Below are 15,022 nucleotides of genomic sequence, written 5' to 3' on the forward strand. Positions count from 1 at the left end.
CATTAGCCAACAGTTTTTCAGTTAGTCACTCTCACCTTTTTTGCTGAGCCATGAACACGTTTATTAATCACATGTTTAAATCTATTTTGTATTTTTGTTTTGTTTTAAGACAATCTAAAAAAATGGCTGTGTTTGCTAAAGCGTAACTGCTAAACATTCCACCATAGACAGCCATGTATGTCTCTCCTAGCATGTACTGTCACTGCAAACCAATTGTTGCGATTGGTAGCCTCAGTCACCGTGTCACGATTCGCAAGTGATAACATGTGCTGCTAATTTCCAGCTGCAAAACTGAGGGGTATAAAATGTAATCTCCTAATATGAAATGAACTGTGAACAAGTGGGATAATGACTGTAGAGACTAATCCAATAAAAGAGCGCTGGCTGGACACAACGGCTTCTGTCCTTTAGCTGAAACTTTTGCCTCAGAATAATGTGACATTCCCCCTCGGCCTGCTCTCTGCGTTTTCACTGGATGATTTTACAGCCGGCCATAAAGATGAAATGTGGAGAGCTGATCCAGTCTTTCTCTTGCACCGCTGCGAGACCCTCTGCTAGGATCAGCTTCCAGAAAACTCCAGTCACAAGAGGACAGGAGGAGCTTCACAATACTTATACTCGAGATGCTGTAGCTCAAAGTCGTCTATGTGGCATAAATAAACCCTTACAGCTCCTTTACTACAGCAAATCGAAATCGCAGTTTGAGTTGGTGCTGTTATCCAATCGTAAAGCCTCCCAAGTATTTATGGTCACATTTTTATACGGCGCTTTTCCACCTTCAAGGCACTCAAAGCGCTTTACATCAAGAAACCACTCACCCATGCACACAAATACTCATACACGAGCATACGCAGACACTGGGATGAGATAGGTTAGGTGTCTTGCCCAAGGACACAACGACAACATTCATTTGTGGGACCTGGAATCGCACCGCCAACTTGTGGGTCAGTGGACAAACGCCCTTTTGCATCGTTGGTTCGATCCATACTTCATACGCTCCTGGAGTTGTTTAGAATATAGTCTGAATATAATCCTACTTTTTAAACATATTGCAAAACTAATAGCAATACTTTTTGTCCCCAAAACTCCACAGCCCTGTTATCAAATTCAATAGAAAATGTACCTTGGCCGGGACAAAAGGGTACGCATTAAATTTAAAAGGAAAAACGCAGCATTCTTTACAGCAAGATGAAGAGTTCGGGTTCAGTTCCCAAGCCAAGGTCATGTTCTCTCTGTTTGGATAGATTTCCTCTGGGTACTGTTCTTTCAAATAAAATAGACCCAATAGACTAATAAGTAGAAATTACATTATACAAAACGGCTTTTCTGGGCTGCCCAGATTGTTAAGATGAAGACATAATACTGGAGGATATATAAAGATGTTGGTTGAATCTTTGTTAAGCTTGTGTACAAATGTAAAACGTTTCCTAATGCTGCTAAGTACAGTATAAAGGTGGTTTATTAGCAAGGCAAGGTAACTTTATTTGTATAGCACAATTCATAAACAAAGTTATGCAAAGAGCTTTACAAAACAAGAAAGACATTCAAATCACAATACAAACAAATCAAAACTTAAATAAACATCATAACATTTGTCATTGTCAAAGTAGAGGCCTGTCTGGCATCTTCAGGAAGAAAGTTCCAGGTTTTAGCTGCAGAAAACTGAAACCCCGAGTCCTTATGTTTAGTCCTGGTTTAGTCCTGGTTTAGTCCTGGTTTAGTCCTGGTTTAGTCCTGGTTTAGTCCTGGTTTAGTCCTGACTCTGGGCACCAGCAGGAGGCCGGTCCCTGAAGTCCTCAGAGTGTGAGATGGTTCATATGGCTCTAACATGTCAGAGTTGTACTTTGGTGCTGGTCCATGTAGAGACTTATTCACAAACAGAGCTGCTTTAAAGTCTATTCTCTGAGCCACAGGAGTCAGTGCAGAGACCTGAGCACAGGACTTATTTGCTCGTACTTCCTGTTTCTAGTCAGGACCCGAGCAGCAGAGTTCTGGATGTACTGCAGCTGTCTTAACGCTCGTTTGGAGAGGCCAGTGAGCAGGCCGTTACAGAAGTCTAACCAACTGGAGACAAATGCATGGATAAGTCTCTCCAGGTCTGGTATTGACAGTATTCCTTTGATTTTTGCAATGTTTTTAGACAGTAAAAAGCTGCAGATGTTATTGATTTGATGCTGTTAAAGTTCAAGTCTGAGTCCATTATTACCCCTAGATTACTAGACTGATTTGAGGGTTTTAGAAAGAGAGACTGGAGTTGATTGCTGACACGTTATTGGAGACGATAAAACCATGAAAATACAAAATAATTCCACAAAGATATGACTGGAGCGTTTAAGGTTACAATAAGCTTGGAACATCATTTGAATTGCAAGCATATGTTGTGTAAATAGGGACATTTGCAAGACAAAGCAATGCAAAAACATGCAGGGCCACCCAGCTCCAAAAACTTCCTCCCTCCGGTGATGTGATTAAAGGCTCCTCTGATAATCTGCTCCTAAACAACTGCACGCCCTCCGTCTAAGCTGTTCTCATCAACACATACTTGACCCACAGTGCAACATGCCACAGATGCCTTCTCCGGGTTCTCACAATGGAACGGCCCCTGCACTGCCCTGGCCTCTGCTTCATTCTTCACAAGTCAAATTTGAGTGTGCAATTATTGCGAGAAGAAACATCAGGATTTTACCATTTCTGACAGTTATTAGCAAATGAACATAAGCTAGCAGTTAAAGCCAGCTTTCTTTCAAATTGTCTCTAGAGAAGTTCACCATTCCTCAAACTTTATGAGATCAAACTTTCTGAATGATAAAAGTTAAAGGTATACTATGTAACTTACCACTGCAGAAACTGAGAATATTAATTATTTCCTTTAAACACAAACGGGGAATGGGAAACAATGATACAAATGTGTTTTTAAACTAATTTATCATATGAAGTAACAAAACAGCTTTGAAAAATATACAAGTTCAATATTACAAGGCATTCTGGGACAATATTGGTAAGTAAATCATCTTATTACATTGCGTGCCAAATCCAGAATATCTCTCTCTATTTTTTATACAGATTGATATCAGTCTGGTTCCCACGTCCTCTGTTCCTCTGGTCCTCAAGCCCAATCAAATGTGATTGTGCAATCAGATCTGTTTATTTCAGTGACACATGTGAAACAAAGGAGCTCATTGGTCACCTATGATTTACAAATAAAATCTAATTTCTCTCATCTCAGATTAAGAGTTTAATGCTTCACTCATTGATTCTGCAGAAATCCGTAATGTGTGTCAAAATCCGTAATGTTTGTTATTTTTTACGATACAGTGGACCATGCGTGTCCCTGATTGGCTAATCCACCTGTCAATCACGCCCATTTGAAACGCAGAGATTCCCCAGTGACCAGACTCACATCTTCATAACGTATTGATAAGTGTGTATTCTGGATTCCAGGCAACTTATCACACCAGTTGATGTGCCAAAATGGGATATCGACCGAACCGATACCTTGGGACTGATATGCAATCCATCAAAATATTCAATATCAGTGTACTAGTACCAATACCAGTATCGTATTGGTGCCTCCCTGTCCACAGTATGGCATTAAACTTATCTACCTCCATGGAGTCAAGCAGGTGTTTCCACAAACCCAAGCTACAGATAAGGTCTATGGAGCTCTCACCGTAAGAATACATTTTTCAAGGTATAAAAACACCAAGCAGTCAAGCAGTTGATGGAACTGCCCCAGAAAAGTTCCATAGTCCACCTTTAAAATGGCAGAGATACGAGACAGGCGAGACAGAATAGATTGAATAGCAATATCTTTATTTTACTTCTAAAATGGTTAAATATCTTATTTTCCAGTCCATATAGTTCCTAGGAGTCAGGTGCCAAAGAGAAAGTGAGAGAAACACACAGCTGTTTGCGATGGAAAAAACTGTCATGTGTCCCCAAACAATAAAGATGTTGATTTTGAATTGTGATAAACACGGCACATCATGCTTAATGCAATGTGTAAGCTTTGGTGTCTGTCCCAGAGCTCTCCACATAAATCACAGAGATTCTCGTCCAGTTCTAGTAAAAACAAATGAGCCGGGTGCCACTTCAAAGCATTGCTGCGTTATGAGTTTACAGCACTGACTTAGAAAAATGTTTTAGCGGCTTTGGACTGAAGAGGAGGGGGCTGTGTCTGGCTCTCAAGCTAAACCTGCCAAGCCACTGTTCTGAATAGCTGTGTACATTTGTGATTTGGCTAACTGTGTGTGTGCTGTGCAAAAACCAGAACTGACAGCCTTTTGCCAGGGACATTCAAAACCACTGTGTCCACTTTAATACAGGTGTAGGTAGAGACGACCCGACCATAGACTGTATAAAGAAGTGTGACGTCACCTATAGAGTTTGGCTCCAGTCAAATGAAACTCATCGAGGCTAGCAGTTTTAGGGCCACGAGTATCATAGCAACCAAAGAGCCAATCTGGAGCAAAGCTGTTCCCGGCCGCCCCTCTGGATTAGCAGAGGACAGGCACTTAGCAACGCTCTCAGAAGGCGCCCGTTTTGTCTGTTATTAATGTCCATATCTTAAGTTATGGACACAATAGCAAAATAAAAATATCAGGATCACGTAGAGCGGGTTAATACAAACATTTTAAGATGTAAATGATGAGCCTGACAGCAGCAGTTACGGAGGGGCCACAGTTTTCTAATGCAAAGTGAATTAGAGCCGTTGGAGCCGGAAGCACACCCATAATCACTTCGTATTTGGAACGTGGTGGCTAGCAGGTTAGCTATGTCCATTTATATGTACAGTCTATGGTCCCAATCCAGTTTTTAGTGTTTTCTTGGCTCCCGATCCAATACAGATTTTTTTTATTACGGCTGTGCCTTTATAAAATTCCATGGTGAATTTCGGCCCAGTTGAACGAGTTGGCTCTTTTGAACAATTCCCCGACGTGAATGATTGGAATTGGATCTAATTTTTTAAAAGAACTAGGCTCATCACAATAAGTGAAATAAATATAGTACATACACAATAATACTGAAACCAAACCATAAAACAGAATTATCCCCCAAAAAGTATTCTTTAAGTACAATGCACAAACAGCAATAAATAAATAGCTGAATGCAACATTCAAGTTGTTAGTTTGTGTCTATAATGAGTCATAGAAGTTCATAAATCCACCATGGCACACACAATAACCAAACTTTTCGCACTAGTGCAAAGAAAAAGTTCTACGATAAATACTGACCTGCAAAAAGTATTGTTTCATCTGTCATGTACTGGACAATAAGTCAAAATATACTTTAAAGCAGCTCTGCTTGTGAACAAGTCTCTCCATGACCAAGCACTAAAGTCCATCTCTGACATGTTAGAGCCATATGAACCAACTCACACTCTGAGGACTTCAGGGACCGGCCTAAACCAGGACTAAACCAGGGCTAAAACAGGACTAAACCAGGGCTAAACAAGGGCTAAACATGGGAATCAGTGTTTCAGTTTTATGCAGCTAAAACCTGGAACATTCTTCCTGAAGATGTGAGACAGGCCTCTACTTTGACAATGTTTAAATCCAGACTCAAAACTGTTCTGTTTAGCTGTGCATATGACTGAAAGGATTTTATTCTGCACTCTTCTCTTTTAATGTTAACTTTATATAGATTATTTACTTTATGATTTGTTTTTTTGTGATTTTAATCTTATTCTGTAAAGCACTTTGTGTTACTTTGTGTACGAATTGTGCTATACAAATAAACTTGCCTTGCATATTTATAGTGACAGGTTTTATTATTCCTTTGCCTGAAAATTTCCACCGTATGGCATTAAAGTCATCTCAATGGAGCCAAACAAGAGACACCACCAAACCAGGTTACAGGTCAGGTCTGTGGAGAGCTGACCCCAACCATCATAGGAAAGTGTTTTTTTGTTGTATAAATGGATGTTAGATAAGTTTATATTATACTGTGTATTATCCCAAGCAAATAGCTAACATATACTCAAAAAAGTTGCATAGTGAGCTTTTAAATTGCTATGAGTGCTTGACGTCTTATGTTGGCCAAAGACTGAAGCGAAGACTGGCGAACACCAACACTCCAGACCTGTTTGTGTCCTTGCATTGACAAGGCCCAATACAATATTCAAAGAGTGTCACAGTCCATCTATTGTATACAAATATGATGAAAAATAACACCAACCTGTGTATGAATTATTCACAAGTCAAGAGCTTTGTTCCAAGAGGTCAAGGCCCATTGGAATGTGATTAGAATATGGCTTCTACTTATTGACTTGCATATTTCTGCAAATAATTTATGTAGTATGGGATTTGTATTCGTAAGCTTGTGTCAAAATCAAATTAAAATGGTGGTGTCAGGGTTGTATGTTGCCTAAATAAGAATGCATTGTATTTAGAACATACTTTACATTAGAATACACATGTCAAAGTGCTAAAGAACATGGTAAGAGAATGACCTATGCCTCCTTCTCGGTCTTTTCCAAAATGATTGTGTTCACATTGCTGTTGCTTTCCAAATAGGATGTTAGCATGCTCCATTAATTATGGTCCATTTCACTTGCTATTGAAAAACTGTCACCCCTTTCTCTGTAATTGCTGCTGTCAGGCTCGTCATTTTGGTCTTAAAATTGTCGTATTGACCTGTGCTACATGTTCCTAGGGTTTTTATTTCGGTATTGTGTCTGTAAATCAAGATAAGAACATTTATAACAGACAAATCAGGTGCCTTCTTTCCCCGAGGTCACTCCCTGTAGTGTTAGCAACAGGTTTCATTGACAGCATTGCTAAGAGTCCGCCCCCTGCTAAACCAATGGTGCCCCTGTAACTGCTTGCCTCAATGAACTATGGTTGACGTAACACTCACTTAGTCCACTTTAGTCTATGGTCTTCATTCATGAGGAAAGTTGTTTTGCTGTTACAAAGCGCTGTAGAACTTTCATCAGTCCTAAGAGATACTGACCTGCAGTAGTTATGGCTGCCCAGTCCGCCCTCTCCGTTGGGGTATTTGAGTGTGTTGTACGGGTGCTGAAACGTCTCATTCCAAAACAGACACGGTTTACCCCCATGCAGGCTGGTCACGTTCTGAAACCCTCTGTAGTCCTCTCCGTTCGCCGTGTAGCACTCTGAAAGAATAAAAAGAATAAAGATGATTAAAACCTGGCAACCCCCAAAAAGAACATTTAATAAGTTATAAATCAAAAGCTTGGATGGAGCCTTAAGCGTTTCAAAGACAACCACATGTGAGACCTGTTTTATCGAGAATCTGTTTCTGCTGAACTGTTTATTAAAATGTTTTGCAGCGATCATAAATGGTACAGTAAGAATAGCTGTTTTCTAGGCCGGGGATTAATCGATTTTCGCTGCAGCCAAACATGTACAAGCCTGATCCATCCTAGTATTGTTTTAATTAATGTCATCACACGTGCTGAAAAAAGCCTTCGAGATTTTCAGTAAAAGCTAACATGGCTTGAGTTTCCACTTTCCAGGAAGAGTATGACAACCATATGGTTGGGCAAGCGAGGGACGGGAGTGAGAAAGGCAGAGAGCAGGGTTCCCAAGGCAAAACAAAGGCCAGTGCAGGACTTTCTGTGCCCTAGAGACAAGAGTGAGATAAACAAGATGTGATGGGAGTGAGATGACGAGCCATCAGAGCCCGCCAGCCTCACGGGGGACCCTTTAGCGAGATTTAACCACCAACCAAGTCCATGTTTGATTGCATTATGGGAATAAATATTAATCCACAAGTGACATTGATGAATGCAGACCCCGACAAATGGTGTTTACACAGCAGTTCATGGAGTGTTCTCAGTAGTCCCAGTATGAAGATTATTTTTTCCAATAAAAATGGTACTGGAATTGGTAAATGATACTGGTGTCAGATATCGGCTTACAAATATCGGCTAAGTCGATATCCTGTTGAACCAATAACACTTTTTACTGGCCATAGTCATAGATGTCTCATAATGTCAAGTCTCATAATGTTAGAATTTTTATTTAAACAAAGTTGTTCTGTAATTACTTGAACGATAAAAAACATTTGGAGTTTCAGTTTTGTCCTATTTAATTTTAGTTTAAAGGAATTACACGCTGTTTTCAGTCTCTGCACTAGTATAGGTCAATATCAGGTAAAAGCGGCAGATACTTAACGCTACAATATTGAAATCGCTATCGGAACTAAAAAGGCTGGATTGGTGTATCCCTATAAAAATATATTAGCTTTCAAAATAATCGTTATTCATGTAGATGTAATATTTTATAAAGCCTTTAGGAGATCATGGACGCTATCTGCTGCTTTTAAGAGTTCTTACTTCACTGTGATTGGTTAACTCCACCTGTCACTGAAGAATATAACAGAGTCTGACCAATGGGAGGTCTAGCCTTAAAGCTGCACTATGAAAGTTTCTGGTGAAGTGTTTGTCACCCCGTTTGCCTTGTCTTAAAATGATATAGTTTTTTCTGGGAATGTTGTATAAACCTATCTAGCTTTCATTAGTTCAATTACTTTGTTTTATAGCAGAAAATATATTTGGTTTGGAGGAGTCACTTGCTTGTCTCCATGGAGATGGTTACGTTTTAGGCCATTTTGTGGAACTTTCCAGGCTAAACAACATCACCATGGAAAAAATAAGGTTCTTACCATCCACCTAAAACTACAAACTTTAAGTAACGAGTAAGAAACATGATGAACACACTAATAACATTTTCACATTCTAAGTATGGGGCACACTACATTCCATCATAAACAGTTATATACAGCGTAAGCATCGACATAGAAGTATTACAGGAGGTCACTATCAGGCCCCACTCTCTCCCATTACGCTTCAATCTGCCGCCATGTGACACTAAATGAATGGGTAGTTTTGAAATTCTTAAAATAGTTTCTTTCAAAAATGTCAAGAGAAAAATGCTACACTCTTCCTGTCAATCAAAGCAAAACACGGCGAAAACAAGGCGGACTTGTTTGGCCCGTCTCCATGGGGTCTCGTTGCTATGTACGTGGTTAGCCAATGACCAGAGCCTCTCATCAAACCAAGCTGTCTAGGGCCAGTATGAGGTAATGCATATGACAATCATTATGCTCCTCAGTCAAACAGCTGCGCTCCAGGACACTTTTTTTTATTTAGCGGACTTTAATACCTTTTACAGAAATGTGGGATTTTTGCCACACCAAATTTGCAATGGAGTAAACATATGGCTGCTTCTAAATTGTATTATTTATGTATTTATTCAAAGTATTTGGGAAGCGATGTTGAATACTATGTATCAAGAATTCATCGTCGACAGAAGCCATGAGCCGTAGGCATGGAAGACGATATTGTCTCAAGACTAAATAAATATATTCAGAAAATGTCATCAAATTATTTAATGCTAACAATATAAAAAAAGTTTAGAATACAAAATGCCTCAAGGGGTGCATTAAAAAGCAAAGTGTTATGTATTATGAAGCAAAAGAAATGGTACCTGTTGTCAACCTAGCTTAAACGCTCAGTGGAGGCAATTTGAGCTTTAACATAATCAGAAAAAAAACAATTATGGAAGGGGTATGGACTTTAAAAACATGGAGGATCTTCATGAATTGCTTCAATGGTAAACGGTTACATTTTTATATAGCGTTTTTCCACCTTCAAAGTGCTTTACATTGACACTGGGGGTGAGGGGAGTTAACAATGACAACCTTCATCTTTGGGAGCTGGAATCGCAACTTCAACCTGTGGGTCTGTGGATCTGACCGCTCGACCAATGATGTTTCCATTGAGAGCGAGAATTGAACCGGCAACCTTCAGATCAGTGAAGAAACAGCTACTATCACACCCCTCCTATGGTATCTATTGTCAACGTAGCTTAAATGCTCAGTAGAGGCAATTTGAGCTCTAACATAATCAGAAAAAATGTTTATTGTAGGCGTATGGACTTTAAAAACATGGAGGAGCTTCATGTATTGCTTATGTCACCAGTGAGAGCATTTTGGGCTCTAGATACAGAGGGAGATGTCACTAAAACATGCGCAAATGAATGAAGATATAACATAATTAAAACTTAAGAAATGCAGTTTAGACATTTTTATGAACTTAACACTTTACCGGAACAAATGTGTGTGCAAATATTTACGCTCATTGTAACACATTCTGGAGAGATTAAAAAGAAAGTTTTCTCTCTGTTTACATTTTTAGCGCCGGCAGCCACAGCAACAGAAAACACCGCCATTGAAAGTTTGGCAGCGGCACAAACAGCACAAACATGAGTCACGGCTCCACAAAACCAATGGTGATGTTTAGTACTCAGTCAGAGGAGAACATCAGGACGACAGGACCCTCACCACATCCCCAACAAGCTCGCTCCCTTCAAATATCACTCTCCAAAACAACCAGCACACTCTACCAAAGGAAATGAAACTTTCCTCTGGAGTGTAATAATGTTGACATGATACTAAAATTTCAAACTTAATTTCTATTCAAAGGAAAAGCCTCAAAAATCACATTGATAATACAAAACACTCTTTAGAAACGTGTCTAATCAAATTATACGGCTGGGCGACGTCCCTCATGTTGATCGATCATATATTCCTATTTAATTTTGACTTATTAAAGACAAATAGGAACGATATGGTATGAGATTTATTTCCTGAAGATAAACAAGACTTATGAATAGTCAAGTCCTCCGATGTCTGAAGTCTGCTCCAAACCACATGCTTTTACTGACAGAGTTTTGGCTGTAGATCTTTCAAGTACAGTAAAAAGATTCAAGCTGATCACTCATCATTACAAAAGACTGATTAAAATGTAATTAATAGCACAGCCTTGAGTAATTTTAAATGCAAAATAATAATATCCTTTATATTACCATGTGGTCCTAGACAAGTTCTGATACAGATAAAGATCATACAACAAGAAAGGTCTTATTTTATCATGTGACAATTCAGTATTACTACTTGTTCAGTAATTAATAATAAAGTAATTAAATATCCAATTTTGACACAAGTGTGAAGGTAATGAAGTACACATAGTAAAGTACTGTACTTAAGTAGAATTTGTAGGTATTTTTAGGTGTCTGTACTTTCCTTAAGTACATTTTACTGTTGGTACTTTTAACTTTAACTTCACTACATTTGAGAGCAGGTATCTGTACTTTCTACTCCACTGCATTTTTTTAAAAATTGGACTCAAAAGTAAAAAGTACTTTTCCTATGATTTTAAGATTTATTTTTACCATGTTTGTGATGACATCCTGACTAAAATTAGGATAAACACACAAAATACACCAAATTCATATGAAAAAATAATTGCCGATGACCAAAATATGTATTATTTTTGAATCAATATCTCTACATTCAACACTTTAACAAATTAACAACACTTGTGTGAAATACTTTTACTTTTTACTCTTAAAGTACATTTTTAAATCGGCACAAATACTTTTACTTAAGTAGATTTTTTCATGTGATACTTTTACTTTTATTTGAGTTACTTTTTACCTCTATGTCTGTACTTTTACTTAAATAATAAAATTGAGTCCCAAAACGAAGCTTCCATTTATCATGAAGAAGAGGAGTGAGTGAAGAGTGAGAAAACCATAATATACACAGTCCAAGGAGCATGCGCATAACAGAAAAGTATTTACACTAGTATTAGTATTGAAATGTACCAGAATATGTAGCATAAAGAAGTAGTTTTGCCCACACATGGTCTGCTTGGAACAGCTCACCACTTGGCTATCGTCCCTGCTCCACCGCAGCCAAGTGCTGTTTCCAAAACGAGATAGTAAATATGGCAGTGACTTGCTACCAGGAGGGGGCCGAGGGGGAGGAGACGTGTGTTCCATGTGGTTTCAAGGCACCATTTGTTTGCGGTGGGGAATGGGAAGTAGCAGATCTGTTTGGACTTAGAGATATAGGGAGGCCAACATAAAGATAAATGGGATGATTAATGAACCCTGAGGAACGCCACACATCTATTAAGCTATTAGGGTAAAATGGGAAAGGCAGGTTTTACAGTGAAGCAGCGTTGATGTCATGGCACAGTAGAATATAGGGCTTGTGGACCTTTATTTTTAGGCCTGTCATAATAACAAATTTTGAAGTGTGACATATTGCTGAAGTAAATATAGATGATAAACGATCCAAACCATCAAACAGAATCATCCCCCAAAAGGTATTCTAAATGTACAAAATTGTAAAAAATAAAATAAAAATGAACTACAATAAATACATGACAAAACACAAGAGTAGAGTAGTTAGTTTGTGTCTATAATGAGATATGGACGTTCATAATTCAATCTTCTGCAGCTCAAATCTCATTATGATGCAGAAAATTAACAAAAAAATTCCAATCTGTGCAAAGAAAAAGTCCCCATGATAAATATTGACTTCCAAAAATAATTGTTCCATGTGTCATGTATTGAAGGATAAGTTGACATATATTGTGACAGGCCTATTTATAGTTCTTGCAGTTTTATTCTGGTTATTGTTTAATCTTGGTTTAGTCTATTTGTGGTTAAGAACTAGTAATGTTGTAGTCTTGGTTTAGTTGTACTTTTTTCATTGATATTAAAAATTGGAGCACAAAATGTATATGGTTCAATTTGTTTGTTTATATGTATACATAAAATGTATATAGTGTATAGTTTTCAGTTTTGTGTACTATGTTTTTGTTGAAAAAAAAAAAAAAAAAAAAAAAAAAAAAAAATATATATATATATATATATAGATAGATAGATAGATAGATATATATAGATATATAGATATATAGATAGATAGATAGATAGATAGATAGATAGATAGATAGATAAAAGATTTTAGATTTTGTTTTGAACTGTTAACGGCCATGACAAGAGTATTATGTATTATTTTTGTTCTTTACAGTGACACCTATGAGCAACAGAAGCTTTGTTGAGTCAAACACATTTGTTATACATACAGTTATAATGTTGCTTACATATCATTAAGCGGAACATTTACTAAATAAAATGGAACTATTTTGGCTCCACTCTCACTTCCAAACACACCCAGCATCCCCTCTCAACTTGTCACCAGGCAACTGTTGCACCCTCGTCACACAGGCCCAGACTTTCTTGTGGTTTCATCATGGACCGTGATGAGAAACAGAGCTAACCGCTGCATGAAAGATGGGGGAAAGGCCTGGAAAAAAAAAAAAAACTATAAAATACATGCACATCTACAAATAGAAAAAGTCCGGGAAAATGGGAAGAAGAGGACTCGCCCCCAAAACCAAATGCTGCACCACCCGGCAACAAAATAAAAAAAATAAAAAAAAGCAGAGTGCAGTATAGCCAGTGGTGGAAGGTAACGAAGTACAATAGTAAAGTACTGTACTTGTACTGTAGAATTTTTTGGTATCTGTAGTTTACTTAATTCAGTTTTACAGCAGATACTTTTTCCTTTTACTTCACTACATTTGATGCATCCAATACTAGTATTGAATAATGGCTCCGATACTGAAAAATTTGCTGGATCATATATTGGTTTCCAAATATTGATTCAGCCGATATCCAGATTGGACGTATGTATCAATGTAGTTGAACTTTTATTTACACAAAGTTGTTCTGTAGTTACTAGAGAGATACATAACAGCTATATTTGGATAAGTTATTTTAATGTTTGTTTTAAGTAAATAAAGGCTGTTTACATTCTCTGGTATCGGTTGATATCGGGTATCGGCAGATGCGGTATCGTTACTGAAAAAGCTGGATCAGTGCATCTCTAGTTTGTATATGGTCTGGTTTAGGCCTATGGAATTGAAAAGAAACACACACTCCTGCTGTTCCTTCTGTAGCTGTAGCATCTATCAAACAAGTAAAGAAGTATCTGTACTTTTACTCCTAGTTTTGAGCACTATAGTTACTTTTTAATTTCATTTTCTATCAACAAGAAAATTACATAACATACAACATACATTACAAAAACTATGACTAATATATTAGTTGCAGTGGTGGAATGTAACCAAGTACAGGTAGTGATACCTTTTACTTTTACTTCACTATATCTGTACATCTGAGAGCAGGTATCTGTACTTTCTACTCCACATTTTTTAAAAGGCCTGAAAGGTAAAAAGTACTTTTCATCTGATTTGAGGTTATTTTTACCATGTTCCTGACTAAAGTTTTCGAATTCAAGCTTCGGCTTTAAGTAAACAAAAAAAACAAAAAACAAAAAAATCGATTTGTATTGCTGTTGACCAAAAGTATATCATTTTTAATCAATATCTCTAAATTGAACACTTTAACAAATGAACAACCAACCCTTGTAAAATACTTACTTTTTAGTCTTAAAGTACATTGTTAAATACTTTTGCTTGAGTCAGTTTTTTCATGTGACACTTGAGTGACTTTTACCTCGGTATCTGTACTTTTATTTAAGTAACAAAACTGAGTACTTCATCCACCACTGAATATAGCTGACAGAGCTCGCTAATCGGCCTGTTATTATATTTGTTGGGATTCACGGCTAATTGCTTCCACATTGTATCTTCAAATGGCAAACAGCGAGGGGGGGGGGGGTCAGAATGAGGTTTGAGTGGGGGGGGGTCGGTCATGTGACTTAAGGAACGCAAACAAACAAGTCTACATACAAATGAGTTGTGTGAACGCATCGGCGGGTCACATGCACACACTGCTCTATTTGTTGCGAGGGATGAAAAGCAGATAATTACAGACGAGGGTTGCAGAGGGTTGACATAAAGAGCTTCCTTCCATCTTTATTATAAGCCTGGGAGCTCTGACGACAGCGGAGAGGTTTGCTCTATGAGAAATACTAGCTCCAGCAAGGCCAGCACAATGTGTCACAAGATTACTGATATCAGACTGGTTAATACTCTTTCCATACTGCAAGAAACTAAATATAAACTATTACAATTCTCCAACTAACACAGAGTTTTGAAAAGTTAAAATGTAAAAAATGTCACTTTTCAGTCCATAGCTTTGACTTTGTGTTGGTTTAGTGCTTGTCTCCATGGTGATAGTTTTGTTTTGCCTGTTCCACAATATGACATTAGTCTATCTATCTATCTATCTAT

At 37.9% G+C, this 15,022-nt stretch overlaps 1 protein-coding gene across 2 annotated transcripts in view; it reads right to left on the reverse strand.

Annotated features, from left to right (window-relative positions):
• The window catches only part of kremen1 (kringle containing transmembrane protein 1), a 132,684-nt gene that overhangs the window by 79,417 nt on the left and 38,245 nt on the right, over nucleotides 1–15,022 (reverse strand). For both annotated transcript variants that reach the window (XM_033973288.2, XM_033973287.2), the window contains exon 2: nucleotides 6,955–7,117. In XM_033973288.2, the coding sequence (XP_033829179.1) occupies nucleotides 6,955–7,117 (163 nt within the window). The remainder of the gene's footprint in view (nucleotides 1–6,954; nucleotides 7,118–15,022) is intronic.

The sequence above is a fragment of the Periophthalmus magnuspinnatus genome, chromosome 9 (genome assembly GCF_009829125.3).
Source record: "Periophthalmus magnuspinnatus isolate fPerMag1 chromosome 9, fPerMag1.2.pri, whole genome shotgun sequence".
NCBI classification, from domain to species: domain Eukaryota; kingdom Metazoa; phylum Chordata; class Actinopteri; order Gobiiformes; family Gobiidae; genus Periophthalmus; species Periophthalmus magnuspinnatus.